Below are 20,549 nucleotides of genomic sequence, written 5' to 3'. Positions count from 1 at the left end.
GTAAAAAAGTACGTAGAATCTCGTGGTACTAACGGTTTTCGAGTGCGGTACCAAATGGGTACTTTTCGGCATTATTTTTGCTAAATTTATATAAAATAATTAAACATAGAAAAGCGCTCGTGAAATTATTAGGAGATGGAAGGTATTTAGTAAGCATTGACAAATGATTATTCTGTAAAAAAGTACGTAGAATCTCGTGGTACTAACGGTTTTCGAGTGCGGTACCAAATGGGTACTTTTCGGCATTATTTTTGCTAAAATATATAAAATAATTAAACATAAAAAAGCGCTCGTGAAATTATTAGGAGATGGAAGGTATTTAGTAAGCATTGACAAATGATTATTCTGTAAAAAAGTACGTAGAATCTCGTGGTACTAACGGTTTTCGAGTGCGGTACCAAATGGGTACTTTTCGGCATTATTATATATAAAATAATTAAACATAGAAAAGGGCTCGTTAAATTATTAGGAGATGCAAGGTATTCATTAAGCTTTGAGAGGGGATTTTAATGTAAAAATGTACGTTATATCTCATGGTGCCAACGGTTTTAGAGTGCCTTTAGGCATTATTTTTGATATATCTAACATAACTTAAACATAAAAGAGCGCTGAAATGACATCATTTATGCTCAGTTTTTTTTATTGTTTATCTAAGGTCCTTCCTTTTATCACTTCCCTTTCACTTCTCACACTTGTTCAATGCATTTCGTCGGCCCTGCTAGTAATCATTATTAAACTAAACTTATCATTTGCTATAAAACCCTATTTTTGTTATATTGTTCGTGGATAAAATTTGGATTTGGATTAGCATTTGGACGTGCTGTGTATTTTAATGTACTCCACAATAAATTCGTTTACAATTAGAGATAAAATGTAGTTGTGATCTCAGCGATATCGCGATGACTTTGTATAGTAGGTCAAAGTTAAAAAGACTATTCTGTCCAGTTACGCCACATGTTTACGTATTTCACATTCCTTTGTTCTGTATCATTCTCATATCACACTGTATCTGACACGAAAGCAGCGACGTTTGTTCCAAAGAGCCTTAAATTTAAAATAATTAGAAGAGTTTCGAACGTAGGTTGCGAATGTTGCGCAAAAAAATTGTGTAGAAAATGGCTTCCTATTACTGCTAAAAAGGTAAAGTTTTTTCAGTTGTCTTCCCTGCACCAGTATAATAGATTTATAGCCTCAAGTTGTTGTTAGTATTTTTTGGGGCTTCTTTCTAATATTTGGATGTAATATACACCTACATTTATTCTAAAATATCATCAATTTGGCTCATACCTATATTGTTTAAGGGGTGCTCATTATTAAATCTGTAGTGTACTCGTTATCAGTAATCTTTAATTCGAAAGTATAAATTAACGTGCCTACCTCTTGTGTATAAACAAAAAACTGTTTAAATAGATTTTATTTTAGGGTTGTACTATTTATTAATTTCAATCCAAATGTAGATGGGAGCTAAATTTCCAAAAATAACTGAGTGGCATGTAGTCATTTTCGTGTTATTTTCTTTTTTCCTAGAATTATAATTTCGTCAATGAAAACTGTTTTCAATAGATTGGTACTATTGTAAAAGCAGCTATGATTCTTTAGGTTTCGAAAATTCCAAAATTATTTTTTGCTACGTCAGAGAATATAAAAGCACATCAGGATTAAAATTTGATTTGTTGTCAGTCAGTCAGTTCCTTTAAGGCTAAATATCGAAAGATAATCGTTTAAGGATAAAAATTTTTGAACCATGAAAATCCATGCAAAAAATCCGTTGTTTTCAACCTTCAGAGCATCCACAGTGTGTTTACATTGAGATAAGAGAACTGCAGCGTTGAAGAATAATTACGTGTTTTGGAAATAAAGAAAATTCCAAATACACATATATTATAATCGTTTTATTGCTTTACTTATTTGCCAAATAAATTAAAATCGTATTAAAATGGAAAACGTTTTATGTTCGTAACTTTATGTACTTTATATTTAACTTTTTAGTTGCCTTTTGTATTTCTAAAATATTAAGTATCAACTTGAAAATTATTCTTTTAAATTATTTTTTGACAATAAAACTATTTCTGCTTATTCCAACAGAGAATTTTTATATGATTGATTTTACAAATTTTCTCATTTTTGTTAAATAATTAAATTTCTTATTATAGTTTTCCTCATATAAAAAGTTCTTCGGCAAAAAATCACTTTGGTAATAGTCTTAGAACACGGTTTATTAAAGATGTTTTATTATCGTTATAAAACGAAAACGTTGATGTATCTATCTTCTCAAAGCAAATTAGCCTATATGCAATTTTTTTGTAATTCCCTGCTGATTTTGTCGAAAGATAAAGCTTTTATTTAATTGCACTTATTCATAAATATATATNCTTGTTTTTAAATGGTAATATAACTATTATATTTTACTTCCAGGTTACAGCTACTTCTGATTCCCTTTCTAGAAATGTGGAGGAAATTCATCCTTTTGGAGCATCCCTATGGAAAAAAGTAGTGAGCCAATTTCATTTACAGAAGTGAGTTTATTTAATAATGTTTAAGATGTTGTTTTTCATGTTAACCAGTTTTTTATGGTGGGATCAAAAACATAGGTACATATTAATTTTAAATAATTAGGACCAACTTAATTTGCACATTTTTTTTGCAATTTACCATATTTTTGCAAATTTAGTAAGGTCCATGTCCCCATTTTAAAATTTTTACTACTTTATTTGCTTTTATGTGCGTTTTTATTCTATATATTTATGTTGTCTTATTGTCTATTTTATACTATAGTTAATTCGTTTTTTTTTGTTCTCTTATACAGATTCACCAACAAATGAGAAAGAATGCTACTTAATGTTAATGGTACTGATGGGATAGTTTTTCCTGGACTTCATTCTTGATCTGCTGTTGACGTCATAATGTTACAAAATTCTGCAGTTAATTTTCAACTGATGAATGAGAGCAACTGGAAATTTATTTGGTCCCTCCCACCGACAACGAAACAACAAATTATTTGGTTTTCATACTTGTAAACTTTGGAACGTTACATTCTACAGTTAATTGATTAAGGTAAGAATACATGATTTTGGGTGCTTGTTCTTATTTTATTTCATGTTTTATTTATTTATTTTGTTATACAGTAAATTAGATATAAACAAAGAAAAGAGAAGCTTTACTTTACGCTAAAGTGTTACTAAATTTGTTCTATTTGAATACTTTCCTAAGTTTTCATTTTACAGGACAATGATAAAAACTCTGGATGCCATGTGTTTTGGAGCATTCACCATATCATTCCATTTTTACTCCAGGATGTAGCAGTTTCCAAATGAGGTCTGAAAGTGCCTTTTTTCCACTACGAAGAAAGGCAATGTGTTATTGTAGTCAAAGAAAGAATTTATTAGAATGAATAGGTAGGTAACAATTGACACTCAATCTCTCAGATGTTTCCAATCTACTTTCAACACTCATGTTTTAAGTATCATTTCAGAAATGTCGAGAGGAGAACAGAATATTTAGAACTACATTCTTTCCAGCATATAGCATTTATCTTAATCTTCTTTATAAACCTTAATAAAAACACTACATATTTTAACTTTAATGTGAGAATCAGAAGTAGAGAAAATAAGAAAACAATTCTTAATAAAAGTTTAGTTTTTGGACATAGCTATTTATTTCCCTTATTAATGGTTCATTGTGAATCTATTAATTTTCCATTCACCTACGCATAATCGTCTAAATTAAATCAAAATTGATGATCCCACGTAGGCATCATCTTGAACAGTTTACTGTTTTACTTGCGTTTAATTCGTTTTTCTTGTTCGTTTATACAGATTGGCCAACAAATGAGAAAGTCAATTTTAATGCTACTTATGCAACGAATAACTACAATGGGATCGTTTCCAGGACTCTACTCATGATCTCCTGTTGACCAAATATTCCAAAATTTTCGATTGATGAATGGGCAACTGGAAATTTATTTGGACCCCATTGGAACAACAAATCTTTGGTTTCCACACTTGTAAACATTGGAACGTTACATTCTGTAGTTAATTAAGGTGAGAATACATGATATAATCAATGTTAATTGCTCTTTACTAATCTACTACCACCTTATCTGTTTCAGATCGACGGTGGAGAAGACAAAGAAGATCCCGCAGTTCAAATGCTTCTCTATTTTGCATGTCTGTAGTTTATTTTATTTGAATTAATTTTTATTTTGCATGCTTAATTTAGCTTATTTTATTTGAATTAATTTTTGATTCTAGATCTTTTAATGTTTTTTTGTAATAGTAGTAGTGTAGTTGTAGTAGTATTTATTAACACGTTTAGTAGTTGTAGTATAGTCTAACATGTCTCTTGCTTACCTCTTCGCTTAGCTTACTGCATATTCTCACTATAAATTGCTTTGCATTTACCCTACGAGTTCTACATGATTCAACGTTTCGTTATCGTGTGTGTTTCTTCTCACCCTTGTGGAATTAGGGAGGGCCTCCCCGAACGACTTCCCTTGGGCTTAGCTNGTATAAGACACTTTTAAGATCAACTAAATAGCTAAGCCCAAGGGAAGTCGTTCGGGGAGGCCCTCCCTAATTCCACAAGGGTGAGAAGAAACACACACGATAACGAAACGTTGAATCATGTAGAACTCGTAGGGTAAATGCAAAGCAAATTAGGAAGAATATGCAGTAAGCTAAGCGAAGAGGTAAGCACGGTTAGACTATACTACAACTACTAAACGTGTTAGTAAATACTACTACTACATTACTACTATTACAAAAAAATAATAAAAACATCTACAATCAACAATTACTTGAGATAAAATCAACAAAAATAAGCATGCAAATAAAAAACTAATTCAAATTAACTACAAAAAAAACACGCAAAATAAAAAATTAATCTGAATTTGGATTAAAAGAATTATTTCTATTAGGTGGAGCATGCAAGACAAAAGAACTATTTTAACTACGGGGTCTTCTTTTTCTTCTCCAGCGTCGATCTGAAACAGATACAGTGGTAACAGATTAATAAAGAGCAATTAATACTGATTATATTAAATACTCTCACCTTAGCAAACAGTAGACTACTGTAAACGTTCCCAAGTTTGCATGTGTGAAAAGCAAACTAAATCCAGAAGGAATATCATAGCAGAAAACTTGTTTCAGTGGAATCTCCTTTTCCTCTCACTCAACTGTTGAAAATTAAATGCATAATGTTGCAAGATGAAGACGAAAACACCAAATCAAAACAAGACCTTGGCTGTTTCAGTACCATCAATGTGAACTTTAATTCTCTCTTTCTCATCATTTAGACGATCTGCACAAACGGGCAAAAACAAATATTAATTACATTATTAATTAAAGAAGGGATTAAATTAACTAAAAAATGAAATACAATAAAAACATACACGAAAAAGCAAGTAAACTACCTAAATTATAAACTGGCGATGTGCTGTCAATTTTATACACAACATAGATAAATGATAAAGGCAATAGAAATAATCATAGGTACTGTACACAATAGATAATTGGTAGAAGAAAATCATAGATATGGACAATAGATAATTGTTACAGAAGAAAAACCATAGATGCCAGACATGGCAAATTACTATGAAAATTAAGTACCATAAAAACAACAAACCGTAAAGCAATAACTTACACCGAGGATAACTGTACGATGCTCAACTTTTATTCCTAAGTACACCAATATGTATTGGACTTTGTTTGTTGAAATTGCACTTTGTAAGTCTAAAAGGATGGAACACTAACAGGGCTCCACTTCTCCACATTTTGAATCCTTCTCATTTTTTGTCTCCTTGTTCATTTAATAAGTTTAAATGATAACCTGTTGAAACAATTTAATGTTAGTTTTATCTTAACTATTTTGTCTTAAAACATTAAGAATAATACCATCCAAGTATTACAATTCAGATGAGTAAAAAATTTCAGTAGCAATTATTGTGAGACAAATGAAATACACGATTTGGAAAATCACAAATCATTTCACAAACACAACTTCATAAAATAATTACTGATTTCTTACCTTTTCCGCAAATGACTCCATTCCAAGTCCAAGAGAGCGAAGTGTGAGTGGGGCTGTGTTTCTCCACATTTCGATTGCTGTGTTTATTATGTTTTCATAGAAACCTGCACATCAGAAGCATTTTTGGAAATAAAAATAAATCAAAGTAGTGCGCCCATATAATCCAAGGATGTCGTCTCTAAGCAAGTCTGTATTATAGAAACAAAATCAAGTCGTTAAAACCTAATCTATACAATAAGAAAAAACGAACTTACAAGCAAGCAAAATTGTAAATTGGAGGCGTGAATAATAAGAAAAAAAAATTGCTGACAAAAAATGTGCCATTAATTACCACAAACATCTGCTATGTTCAAAAATTAAATAATCAATAAAAATTATTTCACGTTACTTACCATTTAGTTGTTTGCAAGAGTAGCACACTGTATCTGTTTCCAGTTGAAAAAATCATTTACATGGGCCTTTTATGTATGCTATATCATGGAATGAAAAAGGACTAATATGAGGAATACTCTGTAACACATTACATCTGGAGTTTTTATGATGTTCCTATAAAATGAAAAGGTATTTAGACATACTTAGTTAATTTAGCTTAAAACGTGCATGTTTTGAAACTGGAAAATGCATTAAATAAATAAAATATGACACAAAATAAAAACAAGCACCCAAAATTAAGTAAAATAATGAAATTTTAAAATGGCGGAGAGTCGTCACTTTTAAAACAATTTGATTATTAGATAATTCACTTCACAAACCAGCCTGTATGAATTTAACACCTTTAACTCATTTAACAGAAAAATGCTAACCCGAGGTAGTTATTTGCAATAAAATAAAGCTAATTACATGGAAAATAAATTCAGTAAATTGAATTTAATCGTAAGAGATATCGCCACACCCAAAACAACCTGGTAAACGTAGTAATGAACAGTATGAACAGATTTGCGAAAGCTACTGCATGAAGCACCAATGACGTAATATAACGCTGAGCAGAAGCATCACATTAGATTTCTGCGACGGTTCGCGGCAAATATTTCGTAATTTAACCAATCGCGTAGCTGATTTCAATCCCATTTAATAAAATTGAAATATATGTGTTTTTGCAAGTTCCATCGCCTGATAACAACTCTAAAAATAATCGAGTACAAGAGTGAGAGAGATGATAAAAACAAAAAGGAGAGCATTAGAAATGAAGATAATGAATTTTTCTTATTCTAACTAGATCTTCCCCCCTGTCAGTCATGGTGAGCTCGAAACTGTTAGCACCATTGCTTCGAGTGGTCGAAATTTACTTTTCTGAACTATTTGTTTAATCACTATCTTTGTGTTAAAAATTGTTTAAAAATTAAATTTAAGAATTGTTTGTAAATATGTATGCAACACATCATACATTTCGCATAAGAAATTGCTGATACTAACTACGTAATATTACTTTTCCATTCATGATTTCTTTTATATATAACATTTGCTGATTTTCTCACTGGTTGTGATGTAACATAAAATTTTGCATAAAGGATCTTTTACAACATAAGGTTGTACTACTTTCAAAATTATTTCCGGGATTAACGGTTTGTACGTAAAAATATTACCGTAAGGTTCTATTAACTTCAAACTTTGTAAATACATTTAAATTAAAAAATGTGATTTAAAATACCTGTTTTTTAGTTTTTAATAGTCCGCATAATAGGAGGTAAAATGGGAGTTGAAAATTAATTTATTAATTTGATTGATTCATAAACACAGAACCAAAACTATTAAAAGTAGAAATATAAAATTTAAAAAATTGATTAATTTTCCACCCACTAAGAAGAAGCAGATAAATAGTTGTAAAACTGATGAAACTCAATTCAAAACTTCGAAAATTAGGGACACGTTAATTCGCATTAACACTGTATTACAAATNGAAATATAAAATTTAAAAAATAGATTAATTTTCCACCCACTAAGAAGCAGATAAATAGTTGTAAAACTGATGAAACTCAATTCAAAACTTCGAAAATTAGGGACACGTTAATTCGCATTAACACTGTATTACAAATCAAGGAAATGTGTTGGATTGTTTTTATCAAGGTGAATCATTAAGGGATGAAATAGGGAATAAAACAGCAGTTCCGAAGTCTTTCAAGAGACGAAAATTGGTAGTTATGTTCTTGAATATCATTTAAGACGGAGGTGAAAGGAGATTCAAAGTTTTTAATGTATAGAGTCCTCATTGAGTTACCAATGCACATCCGAAATTAGTGAAGCGAAAAGTATCAAATTTGGAGTGTGTAGTCACTTGTCGATTTTTAAATGGCAAAAATTTTAAACTTTAAATAAATGTGTGATTTGAATATAATGACTTCAAGCACAGTTCAAATTAATTTAAGTTTTATAAATGTTAGTAGTTTTAAGTTGTATTTATTTATTTGTTTAAATCTGTTGTCAACAATATAGTGATTTAACAGATAAAGAAATAATATACAACTTAAAACTACCAACTAAAATTTGAAAAAAGCTTCTCACCATAATTAACTGCAGAATGTGATGCTCCAAAGTTGAAAAGTGTGAAGAGCAAATCAAGTTTAGGAAGAAAGATGCCTTCGCAATTAGCTGCATCAGTGGAATCCAAACAAATTTCCAGGTGTTCTCAGTCATTAGTGTAGAATTAGCTTTAATTCTCTCTCATTTGAAGAAAACCATAATTTTTGTTGGCCAAGCTCTAGAAATGGAAAAAAAACGAATTAATTAAATCATTATATTTTCACCAATTTCAAAGCACATTTTCTTCCATTATGAACCCTCATCCTTTAACACGTAATATTTAACTACAGTTAGACTGAACATATTCACCTGAAATAAAATTTCTTGATGTATATCCAAACTATTGAATACTTGACAGCTAATAAAAATTCTTTTGAGTCAAATATAAATAAAAGTAAAAATACTGACTACCCATTGCATTTATTGTGGACATACATAATGTAAGACTTAAAGCATATTAGTTCAAAGGTGGCAAACCAAACAATTCTGGTTTAAAATCATGTAGTGTACTAAGAACTACAGTAGCATCTTTTCTATATTCATCGGTCAATCTTTCATCAGGAACCATGACACACTGCATATTTGCACTTTTAGCTGCTAGAACACCATTATGTGAATCCTCAAATACTAGACATTGTTCTGGACTCGGTTTTTCAGGAAAACGTGAAGCACAAACCAAAAATATGTCAGGGTGGGGTTTTCCAGCTTTTACATGTGGATCTGTGCCACCACAAACAATGTGATTAAAGAGGGAAAATAATTCTTGATGATTTTGCATCTTTATTCTAAAAGCATCTTCATTTGAAGAAGTTGCAACAGCTATAGGAACATTGGATGAGTGGAAGTGTCTTACTATCCTTTCTGCTCCTGAAATAAAAAAAAATCCACTTATGATTAAAATATTTCTGTATTTACAGATTATTAGTAAGATTAGATGTGGACAAAAAGGACTAACCTAAACCTCTTTTGCTATTTTATATTTAAAGCTTATTAATGAGTGATACCTGCTAATAATGGTACAGATGATAAATAAAGATAACTAATTTTTCGGAATAGTTTCTGAAATTCATCAACAGATATTGGTAGTTTCATTTCTGTCACTGCAATTCGTGAAGACTCTCGTTCAGGAGTCCCAACAATTTTTGCTTGTATATCTATCGTATACTGTTTTCCATGATTTCTGGCAATTTCAGAAATAGCTTTTCGATATATTTTTTCAGAATCTGTAACCAACACATACCTGGCATTAGTTCACAATTTTGAAACATAATTTGATATTGTTCGGTAAGCTGTTTATAGTATTCCTCATGAGAAATTGGCAGGTCAAATAGATCTATCATTTTCTTGGCAGCATCTTTCCCTACAAGACCCATTGTTTGTACTTTCAATTCCCAAGTGAATGTTTTACCATAATTATCAAGAATGTTTTGAATTGCCTGTGTGTACAAATTTTCTGTATCTGTAATAGAAGTCTTGGTAGAAGTGTAGTTTACTAAACTAATGAAAGAATCCTTCAATAACTTAGAGGCACTCAAAATTTAGAAACTTTTTAACTGGTTCCTCTAATAATAATTTTACAGGACGTTCATATATTTTTTTTTCTACTTATTAACTTACCGATGAGTAATCCATCTACATCAAAAATAACATGTGATACTTTCTTGAAACCATTTACAGCATTTGAATAAAACCGATTCATCGTTTTAGCGATTTTAGGTAGCAGGTATAAAAAATTGTAGATAATTACCGGATATTTACCGAATTTGCACTTATTATGTACCCCGTAAAACAGGAATACAGAACATAAACAAGATCATGACCATAGATCATGACAAGATACAGATCACGGATAATACTGATCATAGAATACAGATGAAACTACGTTATATCAAAGATATTAAAGTACAATACTCATAGAGAATATAAAAACAGAAACTACCCAGCAATAATTACATTACATTAGAGACTGAAATTTATTCTGTAATCCAAATTAACAATTTCCAATAATTCATACAAATTTTTTTTTTTTAAATCATTTTACTGCGCCGTTAACGCAACCACAACCGTCTGACACAACCATAGATTCTGACAAGTATCAGTAGATAACCTCACATGTTGTCCACATATGATATCCTAATAATAACAGTATTTAAATATGAACGTATATTAATAAAGATGGGAATAAAGTTAATATGTTAATATTTTGTTGTTATGTGAATATTAGAAGTAGGTAAAATGGAAAAAATGAATGAAGAAATAACAGATTTTGTAGAAAATGATGGTAATTGTTTAATGGAATTCTCTTTGAATCTACAATTAATCAGTACATACTTATTTAGATTTTTATAAGAAGTACATATATCCCGAGGAAAAAAGTGATTTTCCAGAAACCTTGACAATTGCAGAACAGGTAAAGAAACTGGGCGAAGGAATAGAGCTTTTAAACCGAGAATTGCAAAAACAAGTATGTGAAAATTATGATGATCTTATCCGTCAAGCTAATCATGCAAATAAATTGGAAGCCGTTTTAAATACAATGAGTGAACATGTACAAAATTTGTTTGGAAATGCAGATAGAATTAAGGCCCAAGTGAGTAATTGCTAAAATGATTTTCATGTTATATATATGTATCTCACTTTATTTTAGATTGAGGGGCCATATCATAATCTAGAAACCCATACTCTTATTTTAGAAAAATTACACTTAGCTAGTCATATTCTTCGTCAAGTTAGTAGGATACAGCAATTAAGTAAAAGACTATCAACTATAAATGATCCTATTCAAAAAGCAACAATATTGCAGGATCTGGGTAATACATTTACTGTTCATTTGTTGAATTAAAATTAATTATTTATTTTTAAGAGCAACTTGCATCTGATCCTGAATTAACCAACATTGATGCTGTAACAAATGAATTGCGAAATATTCGTACCCAACAACAAAAAATTGTCCGCTTGGCAAACATTTCCTTAACTCAGGGAATTGCCAATGAAAACATGACCCAATCAGCTACTGCACTACAGGTAAAAACAAATAGTGAAAGTGAAATAATTCTATTTTCATTAAAAATGTTATTTTCAGATATTTATCAATCTTGGCACAGTTAAAGGTGTAATTCAGAATACTTTAGATATTTGTCTGCATGAATGTAGAGAAAGTTTAAAGACATCATTTGATATAAATGTGGGTTCATCTATAGTACATAAAAGCTCTGGAGGTCCAGGAAAAGCCTCTGTAGGTTCATCACAAGGCTTTCGTAATAAGGTTTGGGTTGATCTCGAAAAAGCATTTGGAGAGGAAATATTTCATCAGTGTAATCAAGTAAATAAATTATTTAGCTGTGTATTTCCTTTTTAATTCATATATCATTTTTAGGTAAAGTTCCTTCAGTCGGTGCTTGATAATATCGATAAAGACAGTAAAAAAGGCGTTATTGCAGAAAATTTTTGGAAGTCTTTTGCTGAAATTTTGTTACAGGAAATAAATTCTTCTTCACCAGCTGTAACACAAACTTTAGAAGTCGATTATCCGAATTTTCTCAAGCTTTTGTGTGATATGATTAATAAACTGAATTACAAGTATTTTACTTTTAAGTAAGTGCTTACATATTTCGAGTTAAATAGCGGTTCCAATTAAATTTAATTTGATTTAATTCTTTTACATAGTCGCAACAACCTGGAAAAAATCGAAAACTCCTACTTATCGAACAGTTTTTCTCGCATGATGGAACCTACACAAGCGGTATTCACTCAAGAGAGTAGTATTCCGTCACATGATCAAATTGACTCAATTTTAAGAACGATTTCTAAGTGAGTATTCACCTATTAATAAAAAAAAATACTCCTCAATACTTCAACACAATTAAATGACAATGATTTACTATAAACAATTTTAATCAGATACAGGAACTGTAGAATAGCTCTCTTGTTTTTTATATTTTCAAATGCCCTCTCATAGTATGAATTATAATAAATTTTACAATAGTCAAGTCAAATTGTCTGGAACTATTGCGTAGCCTGTATTGAAAGTATACTTGATTTATCTATTTAATTAAACTTTAAATCACCAATGTATTCTCAATTGCCAGTTGAAATGGACCAGTTTGCTTGTCTAGCGTATCTTACCATTAGTTCGCATCCTTTGATTTTCACTAGAAGCCAAACTGAATTTTTTCAATTTTTGATGAAATATAATGGAAGATACGTCGTTAGTTGCATATATAGTGGTATTAAGCTTTTCTTATTTATATATATAGTTTCCCTTGCTAATATTCGAATACTGATTATTTTGTCTTTTAATACCTTTTAGCGAAATAAGCGTAGCATTAATAGATGAAGTTCTAACTGAAAAAATTGTGAAAAACGTTTCCAAATGTATTCGTATGTTTTGCGTAAAAACAGAACAACAAGTGGCGGTTGGTCCGGAAGCAGCTCAAGTCCTAGGTAATCCGAAAAAAATTATAGTTTAATTTTGAAATATTTAACAGTTATTTTATAGCTGGTACTCCAAACTCTGCTCAACAACTAAATATAAACTTGGCTAATACACTTTTTTACTTGCAAAACCAAGTTCAAAGAATGTTGGCTAATATGAAAGACACTTTACCTAAAAGTTGTGTGCAAATAATTGATGACAGTTTAAAATCAATACATGGATTGACATCATCAATATTACAACCACTTATAAGTATGCAACTATTATTTAAATTATATGAAGTCAGTCTAAAAGTGTGTTTGTGGTTTAATTTTAGTTTCTATAAATGTCACAATAGAAAAAATTATAGTAACCATACATCAAGAGCCGGACTGGAACAGAATACAAATCCCTACTCACAAAATCGCAATATCTTGTAGTCCATACATGAGAGAACTTACAGAATTTGTAGGGAGGGTCTTTAATACATACTTGGTTCCTTTTGAAAACAAAGAAGTGTTAACCAACAAGTACAGTAAAAAAACGTAATTGATATAGTTGTAACTAATTTTAATTGTTTTCTAGATGCAGTGAGATAACTATTAGATGTATAGAACTTTTAGTGCAACATACATCAATATTAAGGCCTATTTCTCAAGGAGGACGATTAAGACTTCAAGCAGACTTTAATTACTTAGAGAATACATTGAGAACATTATGTCCATTTATAACTGATTTAGGAAGACCCTACAGGTATATCTCAATCATACTTTGTTTCATAAGAACAGTCGTCTGTTCCCATCACGTCGTTTGTTAAAAATTACTAGTAATGTGAAAGTAATAGTTTAACATCCATGAACCAGTCTTGCATTGAAAATGCAACCAAAGAAGTTGTAACATTAATAACTAACTGGCAGTATGCTCCTATCTATATTTACTAGTAACTGTAGTATTTCATGTTTGATACTGTAGTTTTGATAAATTGATGACTAAAAATTTTATGTTATTTAATTTGTTGTATATTTCAGGCTTTTTAAATCAATGGCAACATTAATAGCCCTCTCCCCTAAAGAAATAGTAGCCAGTCAAGTGTCTGGTAGTTCTGTACCACATAGTACTGTACTTCTTTTGCTATTCTCTTATGCAGAACCTGAACTGGCCAGTCCTCACCAAAATATGGGATGGTCAATTACCGAATTTACTTCTTGGTTAGATAAACATACATTGGAATCAGATAGGTGATCTTTAATTTTTGAGTAATTTATGAATTTTGAGAGGTACATGATTATTTCTTTTTTATTATAGATTGGATTTAATTGCTGGAGCTTTACAAAGATACGAAAATGTGATTTGTCAAAAGAATTCGACTAATTTTGATCCTGTTTATCCAATAATGTCAGAGTTTTTAGCCGTAGCATTAAAGAAGTGAATTATGCAATGTAAATANGTGTTTTAATCAGGATAACTGACACAATGTAGTATGGATAAACACAGCAACAATATTTTAAATAAGTCTTCACATCACATGTATTTCAAACTGATTCAATAAAAAAATACGTCATTGTAAGTTACGACTTGATTGTTACAAATTACACCAAACACTCCTAATGAACAGTTTTCAATTTAGCGCCTACTTTACGGATTTAATTGCTGGAGCTTTACAAAGATACGAAAATGTGATTTGTCAAAAGAATTCGACTAATTTTGATCCTGTTTATCCAATAATGTCAGAGTTTTTAGCCGTAGCATTAAAGAAGTGAATTATGCAATGTAAATATGTATATAAATCATTCATTTAAATGCTTATAAAGTTTTAAGTATATCTTAATGGTAATTTATTTTTACAAAAAAACAGTAATTTTTCCAAAGACTACTTTTTCAATTTTAATTTGTAATTTTTTTTTTTATGTTTTCGTGGAAGAGGGGAAATCTTCAAAAGACACCCAGCCGTCCGTACGATGTAATAAAAAAGTGATTTTCCAGAAACCTTGACAATTGCAGAACAGGTAAAGAAACTGGGCGAAGGAATAGAGCTTTTAAACCGAGAATTGCAAAAACAAGTATGTGAAAATTATGATGATCTTATCCGTCAAGCTAATCATGCAAATAAATTGGAAGCCGTTTTAAATACAATGAGTGAACATGTACAAAATTTGTTTGGAAATGCAGATANTAGAGGCATTATTAATTATACTCATTGTTTTAAAATTAAGTTTTGAGATCTACTACTTTACTGTTCAATTTGTAAAGAAAATAAAATCTTTTACAGAATTAAACTTAAAAGTTTTATTTTTCGGTCTTATTTATGTTTGGATATATAAATAACTACTGACTTTATTAACTAGAACTTTTACCTTTTTCGTTTTTTTTACGTAATTCATCTAAACTTTTCTTTGCTTCATCAATCTCTTCTTGCTTGATGGTTATTTCCACTCCACAATCCTTCTGCTCCTGTCTAAGGAACTCCAAAGTTCTTATTTTTTCTTCTAGAAATGCAGGTTGTTCTGCTTCTAATTGTAATCTGTATGCACTGAGTTTTTCATTAACTTTATCATCACAATATTTTTGTGTAAGTTTTCTTAGTGAATCCTTTCTGGTTATCCAATGAAATTGTGGTGGTGGTGGTTTATAAATAATATTCAAATTGTCTATAAGCCATTCAAACTTTTTATAATCCCATGTTCGAAGAAATTTTAAATATTTCTTTCTTTTATCAATAATTTCTTTTAGTTGTACCTATAAGTAATCTTTGAATGTAAACATTTGTAGTCACTATATTAAGGATAAAAAAATATTACCTTTAGTCTCCTATTTCTTGGATGATTTTCCATTACTTCTTGTAGTGCTCGAATAGTACCAGTCCATCTAGCAATTCTAGCTTCAATGGAATTTTCATCAAAAGTATGATTCTTAACAGAATCAACTAGATCTTTCTTGTATGCTTGAGTAATCTTGCTACGTGATGCAAATTCCAAAGAGAATAATCTCTTCACCAATGGATCAGCATTTTCTAATTCTTTACAATTAGCGTATTCTAACTGATAACGTGATTTATCAAATTCCGGCATGGGATCTAAATCGCCGCTTTTTTCAGGTTTAAAGCAAGGTATTTTCTCAGGTCTAACCCATTTTATTTTCAAATTGCTTTTAAATGCATAACTTCTAACAATTACATTTTTAAAGGTTAGCATTGGATGACGAGAAGAAAACTGAAGTGCTTTTTTCATTGTGTTCATTATAAAGAGCCCACCTGGAAAAAAGCTTGCTTCTTGTAAAATGTATTGGTTTTTAATTAATATAAAGAACATACTAAAGCATAAACATAACCTAAAATTGTAAAAATGTCTAAAATTTAATTCAATTGAACACAAAACGCCTACAAATCAATTTTAAATAAATTAAAGAGTACTTAATGTATAACAATTTTTTTATTTTACTCACATTCAATTGTAAATGAAATCAATAACATCAGCCATACATAGCTATAACCTGCAAACATCCACTATTCTATGGTCACCCATAACCTGTATTAGTATATAAGTCAAAGAATAAAGAAGAAATTTTCTTTCGGTATTTTTGATAAAGTATTAATTTTATGTTTTTAAATAATATTGTAAGAAATCCCAGAATAGCATCGGTAGAAGAATGCCACAAGAGTTACAAGTTTTAAAGTGCTTTTCATGTGATACATTTCAGGTATAATTAAATATTTTTTGTTAATGAGATGATTAATAAAAATAATTCTATAGGTTCAAATTGTTAAAAAAATTCCCAAGTGGATATGTAAATTGTGTGGTGAGAAACAATCTACGATAAAAGTAAGTTTTCTGTATACCAAGTTTCACTTTTATCTTAGTTGTATTTATTTAAAGCGTATGAATATGCAGTTTACAGTATGATTATTCCTCTTTAGATTTACTTTAAAGGATCTGGGAAAGATTGCCGAACATACGTGCAAAACCTGAATAAACAAAGAATTGAAAAAAGTCAAACCCAGTTAAACTTGCAAGTACAAGATGATATTATGTTTTCTTTTATTCATGATAGTTCCTTAAGTGACAAACAGTATACAGATAAAACTAAAAGTAATTGGACAGAGTTTTTAACAGACCAAATGGATAGTGAATGCAGTGATAACCATTCTATCAAAAAGGAAGGTGGGGGTAGTAAGAGACGTAAAATAAATGAAAAAATATTTGTATGTGATGAAGAAATGATTTCTGAAACATGTACTGTTGCTGCTGAAATTGAAGGAGCCATCCAGAACTCTTATATTACTGATATTAATAATTCTGTTACTAATATTAATAGCAAAAAAAGTTCTTGGACAAAATTTTGTACTTATGAGTAGGTAACACTGGTTTTTTTTTCTTGATAATATGTTCGTGAAGGTATTATTAAAATTGAATATTTTTGTAAGGCATAACCAAAGTACATTTATATTTTTTTATTGTGTTTTAATCAGGATAACTGACACAATGTAGTATGGATAAACACAGCAACAATATTTTAAATAAGTCTTCACATCACATGTATTTCAAACTGATTCAATAAAAAAATACGTCATTGTAAGTTACGACTTGATTGTTACAAATTACACCAAACACTCCTAGCTCCTAAATTTCAATTTAGCGCCTACTTTACTAACATAGTCAGTCCTAGTATCGCTAATATCTACGATAGGAACATTAAATAAGATTACCAAATTATAACTATGTATACAAAGTATAAAACATCAACTTCAGGGATGCAAACTAGGAGAAGTAAATTATGAAAAAAAGGGACAATTTAGTTGTATGTATTATAATGAATAAAAAAGATGCATATATTCAACGGTATTGATTCCGCGTAATTTGCTAAATGCTGTTTTCATTTGTATTAATTATTTATTAATATTATTTGAACTAATACTTTTTATAACGACACATTCATTAGCAGATTATATTTTTTTCAACTTTTGTCCGATTTATTTTATGATACTTTATATTTTTGATTTGCTCCTTTCTTTAATATCTATTCTTTTTGTTCCAATTCTTAGATTTGCTTTTTTGTTAATCTCGGATTAAGCAATAGTTTCATCTATGTGTTCAGCATTTAGAAGACGCGAATTTAGTAGAAACAAAAAAGATAAAGTAGAGGAGGCGCATCCCTGCCATTTAATAATATTCACAAAAAAGTAAATAAATAACAAGTTCGTTTTGCTGTGTAGCATACATTAAGTTGTATCACAGAATAAAATGACCTGAAAATTCAAATTCGAAAAAGTAGAAAATATCCGAAAATTTGAAGAAAATGTCTTTTGTACCAACATTTTTTAATACTGTTTCATTAGAAATGTACTTATTATCCCGTGTTAATATATAATCCAAGTAATGCAGGATAAGGTGTACGCTTTGTTTTTAAATCTGTTTCATTATATTGATAGTAAATCAAATTGAATAATAGTTAAAAATGCAAGTTTTACAGCACAACTAGATTCTACTTACGATTCATTTATTTAATCTTATAAAGGTGGCATTTATTTCCTTTAATGGTTTACTTATTGCCTAAGTTTGCTTTTATATTTTTGATAAGTTTCTGAAAATTTTATTTAATTACGCTTTAGTATGAATATTCTTTGCCCCTTATTTCGATTTAGTTTAGAAAAAATATCCAAAATAACAATAACACTTTTACAAAAATCGGACTTTTCTACTACATCGTTTCATTTGCTTTGCTTCAGTAATCTACCGCTATTCTGTAATGTTTGGACGAAATATTTTATAACTGTCCTTTTAAATCATTGTATTGCATAAAAAAACAAATCAAAATATTGCCATTTAACCAGGCATCAAATCTCACAAAAAATAATGATTATTATCGTGAGGCGCAAAATAAAAATAGAATTAATTTAAAATCAAAATTACCTTCAATTTAGTAACGATTCCTGATCGAGAATTTCACGATTTTTTGAAGAAAGATGTGATACTTTTACTGCCACTTGCTGCCTTAGCTCTTGCCTTTTCTCTTAAATTCTGAACAGGCATTTTTGAAATTTTTATCTCTGGCTTACTTAAGTCTAGAACACTGGAACTGTGAGCCTTTTCTTCATCCTCAGGTTTCAATTTTTTTGCTTCTGGTTGCTGTAAATTTCCACTACTGCTTTTTCTTTTATTGACATTAACATCTTCAGGTAAGTTTAAGTACTTTAAAAGTTTTTGACTAAGATCTTCCATAAGATATTCTGAAACAATACCATGTGCATATCGTAAATATGCTTCGTTGTCCACAGCCTCCCCTACAGTTGATTTTACAAACGTTGCTGAAGCTGCACCACTAGCAACATGAATATTTTTTTGTTTTAAAATGTCAGCAACACGTTCTGTCTTTTTCTGAAGCCAAATTAATGTTTTCTCTTCGTTATATTTGAAGCCATTAAAATCTTCATCACCCTTTAAGAAAAGAGTACAAGTTGTTTATACAAATTATTTAATAAGCAGGAAGTTTCTTAATCCTGAACTATAATGATTTTATTCCATTTGTAGACTTACTACACATTCACCATGAATAACATAACAAACCTACAGAAATCAACTGATTTAGTTCAGGGATAAGAAAACTTCTGCTTATTTTATTCTTCATAAATTTAATTTTTTCTTCAATTAAAACAATTATTTAAAACTAAAATTATAACTCACCTTTCTATCTGCTATGAGATTTAAATATTTAAGTCCACTAGATTTCAAAAGTCGAACAGTTTCAGGAAATTCCTCATCCATGAGTATTTGATCCAAGGGTTGTGCCTTAGAATGGCAATATTTTCTAAGATAAGGAAGGACTAAAACAAAGAAAAGGTAAGAAAAATGAATTATAAATTAACAAGTATCACTATCTTACCTAAAAATATTGGGTCTATTGGTGTTGAAAGGTGCATTTTACCATCACTTTTCACAGAATCATCAATAAACCATGATCTTTTTTCTTCACTAAAGGTCAGAACTTCCTGAACAGAATTATTGGCTGGTGAAAACAGGAACACTGCAGGTTGCCTTGTATTGGGATGTCGAAGAGTAACAATATCTGGGGTGCCTGTTCCTGTGTATTGCTCTGATAATTCCAAAGCTTCTCCTATTTAGTAAATTGTTTGGTTTAACTGTTACTTATGAATTAAACAANGCTGTAGAGAAGCGCTATGTCGTTCTCCCACTTCTTTTTTGAGTTTTTTCATTAAGTTTTGATACATTTTTCTACCTTCATCCTGAGAAAATTAAAATAAATATTTAATATTATCATAAGAACGTTGTAGATTGCTCTTTATGCATTTCTTTGGTTCCGCTTTAACGCGAGGCATTTCATATAAAGATGAGTTAATTTAATAATAACGATTATTTTTATGCCCGCTCTACCTCCATTTTATAAAAGACGCCCGGTATTTTGTCAATTAAAAGTGCAATTTTAAAGAATTTTGCATGTAGGTGTTGGCATAATTTGTAAAGTTTAGTTCAAATAATTCACAAAGCTAATAGTTCAAATGAGTCACAGATGTAGTTTCGGTGGGACTACAATTCAAATACAACCGGCAATTTTAAGATTTAACATTCTATTAAACCTTGGT

The 20,549-nt window shown here is 30.0% G+C and overlaps 5 protein-coding genes and 2 long non-coding RNA genes across 11 annotated transcripts; 3 read left to right on the top strand and 4 right to left on the bottom strand.

Annotated features, from left to right (window-relative positions):
- Window positions 1-933: 933 nt before the first annotated feature.
- On the top strand, window positions 934-4,245 carry LOC108733701. The gene is made up of 6 exons (XR_003231024.1): window positions 934-1,140; window positions 2,416-2,516; window positions 2,807-3,054; window positions 3,225-3,395; window positions 3,816-4,040; window positions 4,109-4,245. It is a non-coding gene; the product is annotated as an uncharacterized LOC108733701 (long non-coding RNA).
- Window positions 4,246-4,836: 591 nt separating this feature from the next.
- Window positions 4,837-7,265, bottom strand: LOC108733750. 3 transcript variants are annotated; one of them, XR_001937273.2, is made up of 5 exons: window positions 6,828-7,265; window positions 6,417-6,570; window positions 6,025-6,212; window positions 5,641-5,826; window positions 4,837-5,298 (listed from the first exon to the last, which is right to left on the bottom strand). It is a non-coding gene; the product is annotated as an uncharacterized LOC108733750 (long non-coding RNA). The 3 variants fall into 3 exon arrangements; XR_001937274.2 differs by having other exon boundaries at window positions 6,865-7,265; XR_001937272.2 differs by having other exon boundaries at window positions 6,417-7,263.
- A 1,677-nt stretch (window positions 7,266-8,942) lies between these two features.
- LOC108733749 (probable pseudouridine-5'-phosphatase) lies at window positions 8,943-10,382 on the bottom strand. Of its 3 annotated transcripts, none has more exons than XM_018465047.1 (3): window positions 10,159-10,382; window positions 9,546-9,764; window positions 8,943-9,408 (listed from the first exon to the last, which is right to left on the bottom strand). In XM_018465047.1, the coding sequence occupies exons 1-3, from the start codon at window positions 10,238-10,240 to the stop codon at window positions 8,999-9,001; spliced, it is 711 nt and encodes a 236-aa protein (XP_018320549.1). In that variant the 5' UTR covers window positions 10,241-10,382; the 3' UTR covers window positions 8,943-8,998. The 3 variants fall into 3 exon arrangements, with proteins under 3 accessions (XP_018320549.1, XP_018320548.1, XP_018320550.1); XM_018465046.1 differs by lacking the exon at window positions 9,546-9,764 and adding an exon at window positions 9,782-10,000 and having other exon boundaries at window positions 10,159-10,379; XM_018465048.1 differs by lacking the exon at window positions 8,943-9,408 and adding an exon at window positions 9,782-10,000 and having other exon boundaries at window positions 9,633-9,721; window positions 10,159-10,380.
- A 254-nt stretch (window positions 10,383-10,636) lies between these two features.
- Window positions 10,637-14,393, top strand: LOC108733751 (conserved oligomeric Golgi complex subunit 5). Its single transcript, XM_018465050.2, has 13 exons — window positions 10,637-10,822; window positions 10,881-11,131; window positions 11,189-11,351; window positions 11,405-11,565; window positions 11,624-11,863; window positions 11,918-12,135; window positions 12,208-12,351; window positions 12,851-12,984; window positions 13,040-13,228; window positions 13,293-13,485; window positions 13,541-13,708; window positions 13,984-14,193; window positions 14,261-14,393. The coding sequence occupies exons 1-13, from the start codon at window positions 10,777-10,779 to the stop codon at window positions 14,382-14,384; spliced, it is 2,241 nt and encodes a 746-aa protein (XP_018320552.1). The 5' UTR covers window positions 10,637-10,776; the 3' UTR covers window positions 14,385-14,393.
- Window positions 14,394-15,168: 775 nt separating this feature from the next.
- Window positions 15,169-16,482, bottom strand: LOC108733742 (28S ribosomal protein S15, mitochondrial). The gene is made up of 3 exons (XM_018465035.2): window positions 16,397-16,482; window positions 15,754-16,205; window positions 15,169-15,691 (listed from the first exon to the last, which is right to left on the bottom strand). Exons 1-3 carry the CDS (start codon window positions 16,452-16,454, stop codon window positions 15,293-15,295), a joined length of 909 nt encoding a protein of 302 aa, XP_018320537.1. The 5' UTR covers window positions 16,455-16,482; the 3' UTR covers window positions 15,169-15,292.
- A 22-nt stretch (window positions 16,483-16,504) lies between these two features.
- LOC108733743 (MRN complex-interacting protein) lies at window positions 16,505-17,527 on the top strand. Its single transcript, XM_018465036.2, has 3 exons — window positions 16,505-16,651; window positions 16,705-16,773; window positions 16,869-17,527. The coding sequence occupies exons 1-3, from the start codon at window positions 16,601-16,603 to the stop codon at window positions 17,304-17,306; spliced, it is 558 nt and encodes a 185-aa protein (XP_018320538.1). The 5' UTR covers window positions 16,505-16,600; the 3' UTR covers window positions 17,307-17,527.
- Window positions 17,388-20,066, bottom strand: LOC108733744 (ribonuclease H2 subunit B; the record flags this gene model as incomplete). Its single annotated transcript, XM_025974128.1, has 3 exons — window positions 17,388-19,386; window positions 19,633-19,772; window positions 19,832-20,066. Coding segments are annotated over 3 exons (867 nt in total), but the record flags the coding sequence as incomplete, so codon positions are not given.
- Window positions 20,067-20,549: the final 483 nt, after the last annotated feature.

Source organism: Agrilus planipennis, unplaced genomic scaffold (genome assembly GCF_000699045.2).
Source record: "Agrilus planipennis isolate EAB-ADULT unplaced genomic scaffold, Apla_2.0 scaffold78, whole genome shotgun sequence".
In the NCBI taxonomy this organism is placed as follows: domain Eukaryota; kingdom Metazoa; phylum Arthropoda; class Insecta; order Coleoptera; family Buprestidae; genus Agrilus; species Agrilus planipennis.
This window is presented reverse-complemented; position numbering and strand designations above follow the sequence as displayed.

Coding starts and splice junctions, on each gene's coding strand:
- LOC108733749 (XM_018465047.1), bottom strand. CDS start 10,240: ATGAATCGGTTTTATTCAAATGCTGTAAATGGTTTCAAGAAAGTATCA. Junction 9,765..10,158: donor TGTAGATGGATTACTCATCG/GTAAGTTAATAA, acceptor TGTTGGTTACAG/ATTCTGAAAAAATATATCGA. Junction 9,409..9,545: donor ATCTGTACCATTATTAGCAG/GTATCACTCATT, acceptor TTTTTATTTCAG/GAGCAGAAAGGATAGTAAGA.
- LOC108733751 (XM_018465050.2), top strand. CDS start 10,777: ATGGAAAAAATGAATGAAGAAATAACAGATTTTGTAGAAAATGATG. Junction 11,352..11,404: donor AACAATATTGCAGGATCTGG/GTAATACATTTA, acceptor TTTATTTTTAAG/AGCAACTTGCATCTGATCCT. Junction 12,352..12,850: donor ATTTTAAGAACGATTTCTAA/GTGAGTATTCAC, acceptor AATACCTTTTAG/CGAAATAAGCGTAGCATTAA.
- LOC108733742 (XM_018465035.2), bottom strand. CDS start 16,454: ATGTTTGCAGGTTATAGCTATGTATGGCTGATGTTATTGATTTCATTT. Junction 16,206..16,396: donor GATTTCATTTACAATTGAAT/GTGAGTAAAATA, acceptor GCTTTTTTCCAG/GTGGGCTCTTTATAATGAAC. Junction 15,692..15,753: donor CAAGAAATAGGAGACTAAAG/GTAATATTTTTT, acceptor GATTACTTATAG/GTACAACTAAAAGAAATTAT.
- LOC108733743 (XM_018465036.2), top strand. CDS start 16,601: ATGCCACAAGAGTTACAAGTTTTAAAGTGCTTTTCATGTGATACATTT. Junction 16,652..16,704: donor TTTCATGTGATACATTTCAG/GTATAATTAAAT, acceptor ATAATTCTATAG/GTTCAAATTGTTAAAAAAAT. Junction 16,774..16,868: donor AGAAACAATCTACGATAAAA/GTAAGTTTTCTG, acceptor ATTCCTCTTTAG/ATTTACTTTAAAGGATCTGG.